At 42.8% G+C, this 15,089-nt stretch overlaps 1 protein-coding gene and 1 non-coding gene across 5 annotated transcripts in view; both read left to right on the forward strand.

Moving 5' to 3' along the window:
- The window catches only part of LOC115123324 (colorectal mutant cancer protein), a 126,584-nt gene extending 115,530 nt beyond the window's left edge, over nucleotides 1–11,054 (forward strand). For 3 of the 4 annotated variants that reach the window (XM_029652664.2, XM_029652677.2, XM_029652684.2), the window contains 5 exons: nucleotides 928–1,162; nucleotides 1,811–2,023; nucleotides 4,557–4,648; nucleotides 8,570–8,692; nucleotides 9,181–11,054. In XM_029652664.2, coding sequence (XP_029508524.1) covers nucleotides 928–1,162; nucleotides 1,811–2,023; nucleotides 4,557–4,648; nucleotides 8,570–8,692; nucleotides 9,181–9,361 — 844 coding nt within the window. In that variant the 3' untranslated portion in view covers nucleotides 9,362–11,054. The remainder of the gene's footprint in view (nucleotides 1–927; nucleotides 1,163–1,810; nucleotides 2,024–4,556; nucleotides 4,649–8,569; nucleotides 8,693–9,180) is intronic. The other variant, XM_029652669.2, reaches the window with a different exon arrangement.
- Nucleotides 11,055–12,614: 1,560 nt separating this feature from the next.
- Nucleotides 12,615–14,301, forward strand: LOC115128904 (uncharacterized). Its single transcript, XR_010463662.1, has 3 exons — nucleotides 12,615–12,840; nucleotides 13,970–14,098; nucleotides 14,196–14,301. It is a non-coding gene; the product is annotated as an uncharacterized LOC115128904 (transcript).
- The last annotated feature ends 788 nt before the right edge of the window (nucleotides 14,302–15,089 follow it).

Genomic DNA, 15,089 nt, shown 5'->3' on the forward strand with positions numbered 1-15,089 from the left:
GGTAAGATGAACAGAGCAAAGTACAGAGAGATCCTTGATGAAAACCTGCTCCAGAGCGCTCAGGACCTCAGACTGGGGGCGAAGGTTCACCTTCCAACAGGAAGCACACAGCCAAGACAATGCAGGAGTGGCTTCGGGACAAGTCTCTGAATGTCCTTGAGTGGCACAGCCATAGCCCGACTTGAACCCGCTCGAACATCTTTGGATAGACCTGAAAATAACTGTGTAGCAACACTCCCCATCCAACCTGACATAGCCTGAGAGGATATGCAGAGAAGAATGGGAGAAACTCTCCAAATACAGGTGTGCCAAGCTTGTAGCGTCATACTCAAGAAGACTTGAGGCTGTAATCGCTGCCAAAGGTACTTCAACAAAGTACCGAGTAAAGGGTCTGAATACTTATGTTAATGTGATATTTCATACATTTTCAAAAATGTCTGAAGTATTTTTGCTTTGTCATTAAGGGTGTAGATTGATGAGTGGAAAAAACGATGTAATCAATTTTACAATAAGGCTGTAACGCATCAAAATGTGGAAGAAGTCAAGGGGTCTGAATACTTTCCGAATGCACTGTATCTGCGTAGACACATCTTTCTTAGTTAACAGATTTGAGGCTGATTGACAATAATAAAGAGTTGTTTTGCAATCATCTGTCCAACCAGGTTACTATAGTTTGGTATCAGTCTTTAGCTGGATTTCTACACAGTGCTTGGTGACTTAATTTCTCCATGTGTCAGACTTGCTTTGGCTTGAATCTGCCCATAAGGCACAGATCTAGGAACAGTTTAGCCTCTCTAATTCTGATGTTAACTGTTCAGGGGGATGTAAAGGCTAGATTCTAGATGCTACAGCTATCATCCAACAGTGCATAATGTTATGATACTATCTCTCATCTCTACCTGTGTGTGCGTGTGCGTGCATGAGTAGCACCACCAGTTCCACGGCCAGCTCATGCGACACTGACTTCTCCAGGGAGGACGAGCAGCGGCTGAAGGACTACGTGCAGCAGCTGAAGAATGACCGCGCGGCGGTCAAACTGACCATGCTGGAGCTGGAGAGCGTTCACGTCGACCCCCTAAGCCTGGAGATCAAGCCCCGGGGAGACACACACAGGCTGGACCTGGAGAATGCTGTGCTGATGCAGGAGCTCATGGCCATGAAGGTGAGCGAGGGAGGGAGGGAGAGAGAGAGCATATACGTAGGCTTGTATGAATAAACACACAAAACGTACCCTTCAGTTAGTTAGTTAGAATCTGACACTTTGTCCCCACAGTCCTCCTATTTTAATGACATGAAAACCTAGTCCTCATGTCCTCCCCTGACCTTGGCGATCCGTCGGGTTGATAGGATCTTGTGGTGATGGCTCCACAGGAATAGGATTACACTTCCCCTCTGAAATACTAAAGATTGAAACACTCTCACCTCACCATGGATGGCTGAACGTTCTCTAAACAAGATGACTTGCATCAGAACTGTCCCTGTTTGACATTGACTTGCACATTATTTAATGTTGTGGTGACATTGATAATTCCATGGCCTTCATTCTGCTATTGGCTGTACTGTGCACCATCAACTCTCTTCACTTAACCCTGACTGTAGTTAATCCCTCCCTTCTTTTCTTCCTTCCTTCCTTCCCTCCTTTATATACTTCTTTCCTCCCTCCATTTTTCCCTCTCTTTCCCCTTTCCTTCCTTCTATGTGGTTAACATCACTTGATCAGAATCATTTGTGGCTTGTGTATATTAACCTGTTTAATCCTTTCTTTCCTTGTGTGTGTTAAGCCTTTCTTTCTCTCCCTCCTCCCCCTCAGGAGGAGATGGCGGAGCTGAAGGCCCAGCTCTACCTGCTGGAGAAGGAGAAGAAGGCGGTCGAGCTGCTGCTGAGCACGCGGGAGGCCCAGGAACAGGCCTACCTGGTGCACATCGAGCACCTCAAGGCTGAGGTGGAGGAGCAGCAGGAGCAGCGCAGGAGATCCCTCGGCTCCACTGGGAGTGGTAGTAAAGACAGGAGCCAAGCCGCCAAGGTGAAGGGACAACACACACTCATACACACACACAATAATTCACCTCAAACAACCCCCCAGCGCTAACAGGGACAAGTGCCAGGTTGAGGGTGCGCCCACATTTACGCCCTCAATTCTCGACCTCGAAGTAGACCTCTTCCACCTCATCGAAAACCCTAGCCCCAAACAGCCCTAGCCCCAAACAGGTCTACCGCAGAGCCACAGAACAGGGTTTAGGCTTGGATTGAGATTGAGACTTGTAGACCGACCTTATAGACAGTGTCTCTCCTGTACACAGCAGCACTCACTCTGACCCAGTCAGTCACATGAAATATTGAAGAGGCTCTCTGCTCTCTTTGCAGTAGTCTCTCTGTCTCACACACACATACACACACACACACACACACACACACACACTTTGTCAGTCTGTATGTATTGGGCTCCTGGGATGAATGGTGTTTGAGCCCCCATAGTCAACAGTCCTGAAGCTGTGAGGAGCTGTCACTCTGAACGGTTGGCGCACTAGTACCCCCGTTAGTGAGAATCTCCTCTGTGAGAAAGCGGCCTCTACTCTACTCTTAAAATAATTGGAGTCTTTCTTATTCTTTTGGGATTTTCTTCTGGGGAGCTGTCCGTCATTCACTCTGAGCTGGGGCCCTAGAGACGGGGACACTGTGTGTCTGTGAGAGTCCTACTGTCTACACAGAGTGACAGAAATAAAAAGAAAAGACCTGCAGAGGGAGAGAGGAGAAAGGGAGAGTTTAGGAAAGGACTATTGAGAGGAAGGAAAAGTATAGAAGGGGGAGAGGAGAGAGAAGCGAAGGAAGGAAGGCAAACTAAGATAAAGACTGAGTACTACTGTACTGCGTAACAGGAACTGACAAAAGGAGGATAAGAAAATGGGAGGAGTGGGTGAGAAAGTAGACAAAGGGGAGGACTTACAGAGTCTGAACTATCAAAGACTTTTACCTGAACTCCAAAAGGTCTGGGAGGTCAATTCCATATCAGAGTGCTAAGCCCCGCACACCATCCCTGCCCTGGTCTTCTCTACCCATTTCTTTAATCCAGATAGATAGAGATCAGCTGTCTGTGGGTTGCCAAGATTAAGAAAGGGAGAACACAGGTGTGCTTTTCTCTGATCACAGCCTTGAGCTTCCAATGCTGGTGGCACTACATTAACCTTATAATCCACTGGATACGATAACAGTGTCCTTCCATATGTGAACACATGCACTTCACATCTCTTGGCATGTAGACACACACACCTCTATGTATGCACACACACCTCTCCATCTGTATTCACACACACATAACATATACCCCCCCCACTCCCTGCTATCACCGTAGCTCCTTTGGTTCAATAAAGCTTAATCCTCGGTTGCTAGGAGCAACCGGCATTGAAGATGCCAATCACAGGACCATCTGTAAACGAAGGTGCTTTTCAGAGTGAATGCCAGAGCAGCGGCTATTATTGCCTTTCACCCTTCTCTGTCCTTTTCAAACCAGCCACCTTTTACATCTACAGACCAGTTCTCATTGTTAGGGTCTAGAAATGGCCTGCTTGATTGGATCTCGCACACTGGGAACACTAATAGGCACACACACCTCCTGCTGTGGGAGAGTATACATGCACACACACACACACACACACACACACACACACACCATCATCATTCCACTCTGTCAGAGCCATTCATCATGCACACACAAACACTGCAAGCCCAATCAAGCATAGTTCACACAGCAAAGGCTATTCCCCAACACACACACCAACAAAACACTAACCAGCATCTCCCAGTATCTTCCCCTCCTCCCTGGTCTCTTCCCATATCCATTTCTCCACTAGCTTTAATGGAAGCCATGTTCCAATATCTATCAACAGCCCTATAATAAAATCAGGCTAGCAGCATAGCAGGCCCTGAAAGTATGACAGCATACCTGTAACTCGATAAGTCATGTAGCATGCTAAATGAATGCTCTGACATGCTAGTCCGTTGTGAATCAGGCTGTATTGTTCTGTAGTCCAGGTGTAGGGAAATACACTGGGATAATAGGTTGAAGTGGTAGTGCTGCCACCTCATGAACCGGGTGTGCATGTAACAGCTTGAGGTAAACGTTGCGCCTAACCACAGATCTAGGATCAGATTACCCTCTCCAAATCATAACGTCAACCAGTATGTTGAGACATGCAGAGCTGACCTTAGATCACTGTCTTTAGAGGCAACTCATCCTTCTCTGGCAGGTCTGAGAGGGAATGTCCTGCGGAGTAATCAGTGTTTTGGGATTGGCGACATGGACTTGGTTTATTAATGCGATTTAGTTATATGGCTGGTTATGTAATGATGTCTTGAGCTCTTTTCCTTGTTCTGTTGTGTGTTATGGTATTGAATTAGAGTGATTGAGGCCAATGTTAACTTGATCACTGTAAGTCTTGTATCTGTAGGCAGCCTAATCACCTCAGCCCATCACGTCACCAGGCCTGGTCTGAGAATGGTCATTAGTAGCACTGTGGGGTTGTAGACCTGCTCCTCCTCATGGAAATGTTATGTTCCAGGATTGTGGAGACTCTCCGGCCATCAGCTTGTCAGATCTGAGGACACTTAATGACAGCGACCTGGCAGCAGAGCTCACCAGCGCACTGAGACGGTAAGAAACCCAACACACTGTGTGTGGTTTTTGTTTTTGTTTTTACTATCCTTGTGAGGAACATAAGACCTCATAAGAATAGTAAAACAAGGAAGATTCGGGGACATTTCACCAGTCCCCACAATGAAAAATGCTATTTTAAGTGTTAGGTTTAGGGTTAGGGTAAATAGGATTTGGAATCAATTATTTGGTCCCCACAAGGATAGTAAAACAAACATGTGTGTGGTGACCGTAAAATGTGTGTGTGTGTGTGTGTGTGTGTGTGTGTGTGTGTGTGTGTGTGTGTGTGTGAGACCTAGGATAACTATAATTCTAGCTATGCTTTGTGTAAATATTTTTGTTTTCAGGGGAACAGATAGTTACTTTGGAGGTGACTACAACTATCTGAATACAGATCTGAGAAAGCAAATACTTTTTTTTAAAATAAACGAATACAGATACAGATCGCTCTGCCATTTCCTGGTTGCTAAAATTCTAATAGTTTGCCTAATATCAGTTTGTGACAAAACAAGTAAGTAAAGTGTAGAGAATCATTGTACCATCTAAACCGCTGTGAAATACATTTTCCAGAACCAAAACTATAGTATTTTTTACAGTTTGAAACCCGAAAGTAAGCGCAGGAAATAGTGCACATAGAACAGATCTACCGCTTCTTATACTTGCTTTCAATGAGTGACACATCTATAACACATATTTCTATGTGCATTTTGTCGAGTTTCCCAAGAAGTTACATATGGCAGTTGTGTGAAGTGACGACTTTTCTGAAATTATTGAATTGGCTGCCTTCAACTAATGTCAGGGCTGTATCTGGAACTGCATGTTGAATATGGAAATAGAATGAATACACATAACACATAATTGCATACTATTCCAATCTATCTGACAGTCATATTTGATCTACACAATACATTTCCATCAGAAAAATGTGTAAATGTCCATTCTCCTGAATGTCCATTGCCCCAGGTGTACATAATTAAGTCAAAGCAATGCTATTTTGTACAGATAAGTATAAATAACTTGTATTGCTCAACTACTGTATGACTCTTTCAACATGCCACTGAAAAGGTAGAATGCTGTAATACATTATAAATACTGCAGAGTAATTCAAATACATTTGCAAACATTGCAAACAGCAAGTTTAACACTGAGCAAAAACAAATTCCAACCTCTTTGTCGTTCTGAGGGTAAGTGTTCTCGTTTCAAACACACTTTATACCATTTTTATTTTTTATTTAACCCTTATTTAACTAGGCAAGTCAGTTAAGAACAAATTCTTATTTACTATGACGGCCTAGGAACAGTGGGATAGCTTACTCAGAATACAAACTAGCATGATTTTCCACCTACCTTGGCTATAGTTGATTCAAGAAGGCAGTTTGGGGATATTTAGTTTCCTTTCGATACTTAATAGCCATATTTTGTTACTGTTAGCTTTCTCAGTAACACTTAACATGAAACTGTTCTTGTGCCTGTGTAATAAAATGGTAATTACATAAGGAACAACATTTTATTAGCATGTTGTTGCATTATAACTTGGGAATTGCATTTTAATTGCATAGCAACAAGCTGCAAGTTTTTGTAACTACTATACACAAGAGGAATAGTGACTTACTTATTCCATTTGTGTAAAAACTCCAGTATTATGCAATTATAAAGCCATTTCCAAAGTCCTATGTGACAACAATGTTGCTATTGTAATAATCATTATTGTAATAATAAAGTTACTGCACCAGTATAGGACCTGGATGTCAAGTGTTACTGTATTGCCTTATGTCTCACTCATTATGAAAATACACTGCTCCAAAAAAATAAAGGGAACACTAAAATAACACATCCTAGATCTGAATGAATGAAATATTCTTATTAAATACTTTTTTCTTTACATAGTTGAATGTGCTGACAACAAAATCACACAAAAATTATTCATGGAAATCAAATTTATCAACCCATGGAGGTCTGGATTTGGAGTCACACTCAAAATTAAAGTGGAAAACCACACTACAGGCTGATCCAACTTTGATGTAATGTCCTTAAAACAAGTCAAAATGAGGCTCAGTAGTGTGTGTGGCCTCCACGTGCCTGTATGACCTCCCTACAACGCCTGGGCATGCTCCTGATGAGGTGGCGGATGGTCTCCTGAGGGATCTCCTCCCACACCTGGACTAAAGCATCCGCCAACTCCTGGACAGTCTGTGGTGCAACCAGTTGGTGGATGGAGCGAGACATGATGTCCCAGATGTGCTCAATTGGATTCAGGTCTGGGGAACGGGCGGGCCAGTCCATAGCATCAATGCCTTCCTCTTGCAGGAACTGCTGACACACTCCAGCCACATGAGGTCTAGCATTGTCTTGCATTAGGAGGAACCCAGCGCCAACCGCACCAGTATATGGTCTCACAAGGGGTCTGAGGATCTCATCTCGGTACCTAATGGCAGTCAGGCTACCTCTGGCGAGCACATGGAGAGCTGTGCGGCCCCCCCAAAGAAATGCCACCCCACACCATGACTGACCCACCGCCAAACCGGTCATGCTGGAGGATGTTGCAGGCAGCAGAACGTTCTCCACGGCGTCTCCAGACTGTCACGTCTGTCACGTGCTCAGTGTGAACCTGCTTTCATCTGTGAAGAGCACAGGGCGCCAGTGGCGAATTTGCCAATATTGGTGTTCTCTGGCAAATGCCAAACATCCTGCATGGTGTTGGGCTGTAAGCACAACCCCCACCTGTGGACGTCGGGCCCTCATACCACCCTCATGGTGTCTGTTTCTGACCATTTGAGCAGACACATGCACATTTGTGGCCTGCTGGAGGTCATTTTGCAGGGCTCTGGCAGTGCTCCTCCTGCTCCTCCTTGCACAAAGGCGGAGGTAGCGGTCCTGCTGCTGGGTTGTTGCCCTCCTATGGTCTCCTCCACATCTCCTGATGTACTGGCCTGTCTCCTGGTAGCGCCTCCATGCTCTGGACACTACGCTGACAGACACAGCAAACCTTCTTGCTACAGCTCGCATTGATGTGTCATCCTGGATGAGCTGCACTACCTGAGCCACTTATGTGGTTTGTAGACTCCGTCTCATGCTACCACTAGAGTGAAAGCACCGCCAGCATTCAAAAGTGACCAAAACATCAGCCAGGAAGCATCGGAACTGAGAAGTGGTCTGTGGTCCCCACCTGCAGAACCACTCCTTTATTGGGGGTGTCTTGCTAAATGCCTATAATTTCCACCTGTTGTCTATACCATTTGCATGGGACATTTATTGTCAATCAGTGTTGCTTCCTAAGTGGACAGTTTGATTTCACAGAAGTGTGATTGACTTGGAGCTACATTGTGTTGTTTAAGTGTTCCCTTTGTTTTTTTGAGCAGTGTATATTTGTTAGTCATTTTGAAGCTGCAAAAGTGGTCTACTTAAATGATGAGGGGATTCCATGTCCCTCATGTATTTAATTATAGGCTGTATTAAGATTCATATCTAAGAGCCCTCCAAACCATGTGCTTTTGATCGTATATATTTAGACTAATTCAACAAACTGTTGTAGTTATTGGTTCTTCATCAAATATTTGGCAGCCATCACATAAATATTTGTTTCTTTTCAAATGATGTGCATATATTCACATACCTTCAAATATTATTTAGTTTTCTGACAGGTATTCAAAATACTTAAAAATGTTATTTGTTTTTCTGAGACCTGTATTTGAATATCAAATAAAATAGTTACCTTTTAGTTGAAACCCTACATAAACTCCTGTATATTCGACTACCTTGAGTATTTAAAAAGTTGGTATTTTCAAGTAAATTACAAAAATACAACTATTTTCTGCCTAGGTCTGGTGTGTGTGTCTTCCTGACTCATCCTGTGTGTGTGTGTGTGTGTGTGTGTGTGTGTGTGTGTGTGTGTGTGTGTGTGTGTGTGTGTGTGTGTCTCAGAGAGAAGAAGCTGAAGGGGCGTGTCCAGGAGCTGGTGGCAGCACTGGAGAGACTAACCAAGAGCAGCGAGGTCCGCCACCAGCAGAGTGCCGAGTTCGTCAACGACCTCAAACGGGCTAACAGGTAACCACGACAACACACACAGGAGGGGAGGAAATATGTCTAGTGACTAAAAGTGGAAATGTTTATTGTTATTAAGACTTAATTGTGTGCGTGTGGGGGTGGGGGGGGCTTGTTTATTACTACCAATAGTTAAAGAATGAAAATGTTTTGGAAAAATGAATACAGTTCAGTTCAGACCCTTTTTATTTATATTTATATATATTATATTGTTTTGTTTTGTAATACAGCATTGCCATCTAGTGGGAAAGGGGGTGAATTCATATAGAACAGCACTATTCTGTATGGATTGCATCAACACAATTTTCCTCCTAAACACATTCAAGTTAATTACTACATCTCACTATTTCACTTTCACTGCAACCCCTCAGCACCTCTTTCTCTGTGACTGAACTCACCAAATCAGAACCAACTGAAGCCAATCCATCCATCTGTCTGTCTGCATTGTCCTGTCTAGCCATTTGACTCTCTCTTTCTCTCTAACTCTCTAGTAACCTGGTGGCAGCATACGAGAAGGCCAAGAAGAAGCACCAGGGCAAGCTGAAAAAGCTGGAGGCTCAAATGATGGCCATGGTGGAGCGCCACGAGACCCACGTCCGCATGCTCAAACAACGCATTGCCCTGCTGGAGGAAGAGAACTCACGGCCACACACCAATGAGACGTCCCTATGAGAACTCACCAGACGTCTCTATGAGAACTCACCAGACATCACCATGACCACTCACTGGACATCACTATGAGATCTCACAAGAATACATGGCAATGAGAGACATCACTATGAGATCTCACAAGAACTCACTAGGAGAACTCAAAGCTCCACACCAACAGGACCTCCGTGTGAGCATTATTATGAGCGGTTGGAGGAGGGGACGAGGGAGAGGAAAGACTGATGTGTGTTGAGAATGTAACCCTTTCCTACCAACCCAGAGATACCCTGCCGTCCTATTGGGCACATACACGTGGGGGAGGACACTGCGGTGATAGCTGCAAGGTCATTGGCCAGCTGATGGACTGGTAGAACTGCCAGGACCTATCAGAGTTGACGCTACAAATGAACACTACTCTATCAATCATCTCTGGAGAACAACACGTAATCATAATGTACTTTTTTTGAAAGCACTACTATCCTTACTGGCAAATTATTCGCTATTATGTCTCCCACTTTATTTCATATGTTTATGGTAGTCTTTAGTAGCCTTTTTGTTATCTCAAGGTTTGACTGCAAATTATTTTGGAAATATTTTAGATCGGTGTTGTCATTTAAAGTTATTCCTTTTTGTTGCCATTTGGCACTATTTTGAGCGATTCCCTTTTTAAGGAATTCCATTCTCTCAGCTCTACTTAACAACTTCACAGTTTTCAGTCTACAATGTACACTCTGCCATAGTGAAGACTCACTGAACACAAGGGCTCTATTCACTCCAACCTTTCACTGGGTTTGACGTCTGAATATGTCAAAAACATAATTCTTCTTGCACTGTCATTTGAATTGTCACACAGGTAACAATGTTGTCTTTGATGTAACTGGCAAGCCTGCTTCCCAGATGGGGATAGGGCCCTATAAGTCAATACCTCACAGTGTGCAAAATGTCCTTCCAATATGTATGGCAGTGTTTCAGCACGGGCCTTGAACTGTACAGCAGTGAATCAATCGCAAAATACTGTAGTAGGTGTGTGCATGGAAGGGAGATAATAATAGGGTTTTAAGTGTGTGTGTGTGTGTGAGAGAGAATGTTTGAGACAGAGATACAAGATTATGCCTTGTCATCCCCTTCATACACACAGAGTTGTTGTACACACACAAACATCCTTTCCAGTCACAGCACTTTTCACTTCCCACTGGATAATATCACCACATTGCCTTGTTGAGGACTCTTTGTTTTTCTGCAAGACTTAAACCTGCAAGACCTGTTAACCAATGGCTGCTCCACTTTCTCTGGACGAGGGAACCACATACTATTCTATAGCAATCTGAGATGCTGCATTCTCCCACTCTACCTGACTGCTATATCGTTCAACATACTGTATCTACAAGTATACTTAAGCAGGGACAGACTGGTACCCAGATGACACCCATGTTTCTAGATAACCCTCAATAGCCTGGTATACAGACATTTTAATTAGGCAGGGGTGGGTCAATTGCATATAAATTCCATCTAATTTATTCATGGAAATTGTATTTGACAATATTTTTGCTTCGATTCATTAACCAAATGTCCTTTTCATTCCTTGAGTTTCAATGTATTTACCCCAGTCCTGCTATTTGGTAAGACCCACAGCATATGAAAGCAAGCACTGGCATGTAGACTATTAGTGTAGTAGTGATGTCATTTCCTCTTAATAAACTGATTATAATATTACTTATCACGCAAATACCTGTATTCTGTTTCTGTTGCGCATCTCGACCAGACCACACTCAGGTGAATCTGGGGAATAATCCAGTTGAAGGTTCCACCTTCTGTTCTGTGAATGAGACGAGGGGTTAGAGGGGTAGCAAAGGGGGGGGGGGGGGGTTAAGAAAGGAGGGTTGGCAAACTAATGACCTTATTTGCACAGATATGTTTTGTAATCAAATCTTGGCAATCATTGTTTTGTTGGTTTTAATACAGATAGTATTTGTTTATATTATAAAGTAATAAACCAATTTTAAAGTAAAATGCCAATTGAGTGCTTCTCTGTTTTTCTTATGCTACAATAACGCCTGTCACGCAAACCAGCATTGATACATTCAGAAGACGAGGTTTAAAGTATAATTTTAAAAAACATGTCTGTGTATTACGAGACTACTCTATTTTTAGTAATGTACAACTTATTTCTCACTTACAATGATTCTTTGGAACGCTACTTCTCTTACACCGTTTAAGCTAGAAACGCCATTTAAACGTAAAAACGTGTAGACTGTTCAGGAACATTTTGATATCTTTTATACTTTTTTAACTATTAAGCTTTTTGTCCTCCATCCACTTATGGGATTTCTTCAGCATTCTAAAGGCCCCATTGTTACAAACTCCCAGACTTCCAACATTCTATTCACAGTAACAATGTAACTTTTGACAAAGATCAGCTACTTTGACCACTTTCCCAACAACTTAGTCAAGAACGTATAAAATCTTTGTCTACTTCTCTGCTATTGACATCTGAAATCAGAACCAAATTATCTTCTACCAATCAAGAAGTAAAGCTGTTTTAGAACCGCATCAACTAGTTTCATTAAGCTAACTTCCCTATGTTGAATATAACTGGAACTTTGAAAAATGTCAAACAATAGCAATGGACAGCACAGTTATTTATACTGCACTCTAACTGCAGTAACACTGCAAAATTACTTCAGTAAAAATAGCTTATTTTGGATGCAGTGTTTGCACCATACTGCAGTTATACTGCACTCGAACTGCAATTATACTGCACTCTGACTGCAATTTTGTTTCGTAAGGGGGCCTTTCATGGCAAATAGTGTGGCCCTCTACGTCACAATGGGATTCGATGAGTTCTAGCTTCTGTTAGAACTCATTATTTGGCATGACAGGCCTACATTCAAAAGTAATACGTTTGATATAGTATTCTATTAAAGTAATCAGACCAGATATTTTAATATATTTCACTTTGATTATATTCCACTGCTTCACTTAAGAAAAAAGTTTTAAACTTCTTCAACTACCACAAAAATACATGTAAAGAGCTGAAGCAAGTCACAAATTGTTTCTTCATGGGAAATTACCATCTAGTTTGTAGTGCTACACTGCTACTTGCAAGTCTTAAGTATCCGTCTCCATAGTAACGTCATCAACAACTTAGGTAACATAACTAAAGTCTACTGTCTACTGCACCTATGAAAGGTAAGTGAGAATAGACAGTTAAAGAAAATAATTGTCTGAAGAAGATTGTAAATGTTTGATTCACTGTTCATGTCTGTCAGGTCTTGTGAGTGGGCCTATGTTTGTTAGATTCCCTGTTTGTGTCAATTTTGGCTATCTGTTGTCTGTGTTTGTATTACCTCTTGTTTGTCACAGTTAGTCGGTGTGTTAGTGCTTATAAATGGCTTCTGAGGACCAAGGTTTGCAGAACAGAGCTCTGGTGACCAGCTCAGGGAAGAGGAAGGAGAAACTCCGTCACAGTGTAGTGGCAAGGCCAGTCCACCTCAGCCCTGCAGGTAGGCAGCACACATGCATACACACACACACACACACCCCAGCTAGAACATCATGTTCTGAGAACCATGTGTTTCTTAGAGCTTGGTAAAAGTGTGGTAGTCTGTTATTTTGCATACAACCTTCTCACAATTTTCTGGGTATGGTGCAGGATAGTTGCTTGGCTTTGGAACATTCTCAGCACATTTATTCTCAGCACAATGTTATTCTGTGGGAATTTTAGTACTCAGCGTAACGTTTCCTCATGGTTCTATTTAAAGTCATGTTCTCATTGTTCAGAAAACGTGATAAAAACTTGCCGTAAAAACCACAAGAATACTTCAGTAACGTTCAGAGATCGTTCTAAGAATGTTATTTAAAAACATATACATTCCGTTCTCAGCATCAAGAAAACACTGTCCTCTATCTTGTTAAGTGTGTTCAGGTGTGTTGGCTGCGCCCACTAATTGGCCACACCTGATCTTAATGAGTGCTTGTTTCCTTTGAAATGGGGTCTGTTGGAATAGACTAAAATGAACAGCTTTGTATGACTTTAAAAAAACATGTCATGCTAACGCCATTTTGGTTCTAAATCCATGGATAGATAACAGAATATCATAGGTTCGAATCTCTGATGCCGTGCTACAATAGAAAATACATATTTTTGCATGATTAATGCCTAAGCAAATTAAATGTATTGTGCCCTATCTGTGCCTGGAGTTCAACACAGTAAACCCAAACTAAGCTAGCAGTGTTATTAAAAGTCTTATTGTGACGTTACCTTAAAATAACCTATAATTTCCGTTCTCAGAAAGTTAATAAAGCCTCCCAGGAAAGGTTTCAGGGAATCATAGTAAAATGTTCTCAGAACCTCCCTTGCAACCTACAAATTAAGGTTCCAAGAACAAGCAAAATGTTCACTTCCGTTCTCAGAATGTTTGAAAAGCTTTCGATTTTACCTGTCAGGAAACGTATGGCTTCATTCCCAGAACCAATGGGAAACCAAAAACATACGTTCCCGCAACTTCCAAGGAACCAAATGTGCTAGCCGGGACAAACACAGACGCACACAGAGAGAAACTTGATACAACCAAACTTTCTTGTGGTGTCTTTGCCTTGTTTACCTTTACTCCCTGTCCGACTGTACCTCAGTATCTACAGATACCAATGGAACAGTGGCAGTTCCCAACTGGATACACAGTCACACACAGAGGCCTGGACAAAAGGTCAAGGACCTCATCGGCCCTGAGAGAGAGGCAGCACTGGAAGCTATACAGACCGGTACCACCATCCTCGGCTCACATTCCCTATTTACAACTAACAGATAGGCTCCTACAGTATTTTTGATGTCTCTGCTCTGTGGTGGTGTTGTATTCAGGTGTGTATGTGGGCTGGAGATGTCCAGACTTGACCTGGGATTGTTTTAGAGTGGGTGACTCCTCCATGTGCTTCTGTGGACATCACCTGTATGAGCATGGGAAATACACAGGTACAGACAATCTGTCTAAAAAATGGATTTAAAAAATTGTATGGTGTGTGTGTATGTGCCTGGTCTACACGAGTGTACTTAAACTAGTTTGTGATTACATAATGGTGTGTCTGTGTGTGTGCGTCAGGCTCCAGTGTGTGTGTGCCCTGCTTGGTCCCGTCCTGTAGCTGCGGGGCCTTTGCCTTCATGCCGTCCCGTCCAGAAGAGGTGGGGGAGCCGTGGGTTAGAGGGAGACCTGGGTTTGACTCCCAGGTCTGGAGGGCCCTCTGTCGGTGCAAACACCCCCACCAGCAACACTCTCCCAGGGCAGGACACTCCTGCAGGGTGGGAGGTACGGTAGTGAACAATAAATGGACATGTGAGCCGCTCAATGATGTAATAATTTCAAACATAAATGACAGGACTGTATGTGTTCATACATTTCCCAAATGATGGGACAGGACCCAGTAGTACAGTTTGATAGGGTTTCACTTTGTTTCATGGCACCCTTACATGGGATAAATCAAATAAATCGAAGCATATTTTATTAGTCACATTGCCGAATACAACAGGTGTAGGTAGACCTTACAGTGAAATGCTAACTTGCGAGCCCCTAACCAACAATACAGTTTTTTTTTTAAATATGGATAAGAAAAGAGATAAAAGTAACAAGTAATTAAAGAGCAGCAGTAAATTAACAATAGCGAGACTATATACAGGGGGCAACCGATACAGAGGCAATGTGGGGGGCATCGGTTAGTTGAGCTAGCATGTAAATGTAGGTAGAGTTATTAAAGCGACTAT

This window comes from Oncorhynchus nerka, linkage group LG4, assembly GCF_034236695.1.
Source record: "Oncorhynchus nerka isolate Pitt River linkage group LG4, Oner_Uvic_2.0, whole genome shotgun sequence".
Classification (NCBI taxonomy): domain Eukaryota; kingdom Metazoa; phylum Chordata; class Actinopteri; order Salmoniformes; family Salmonidae; genus Oncorhynchus; species Oncorhynchus nerka.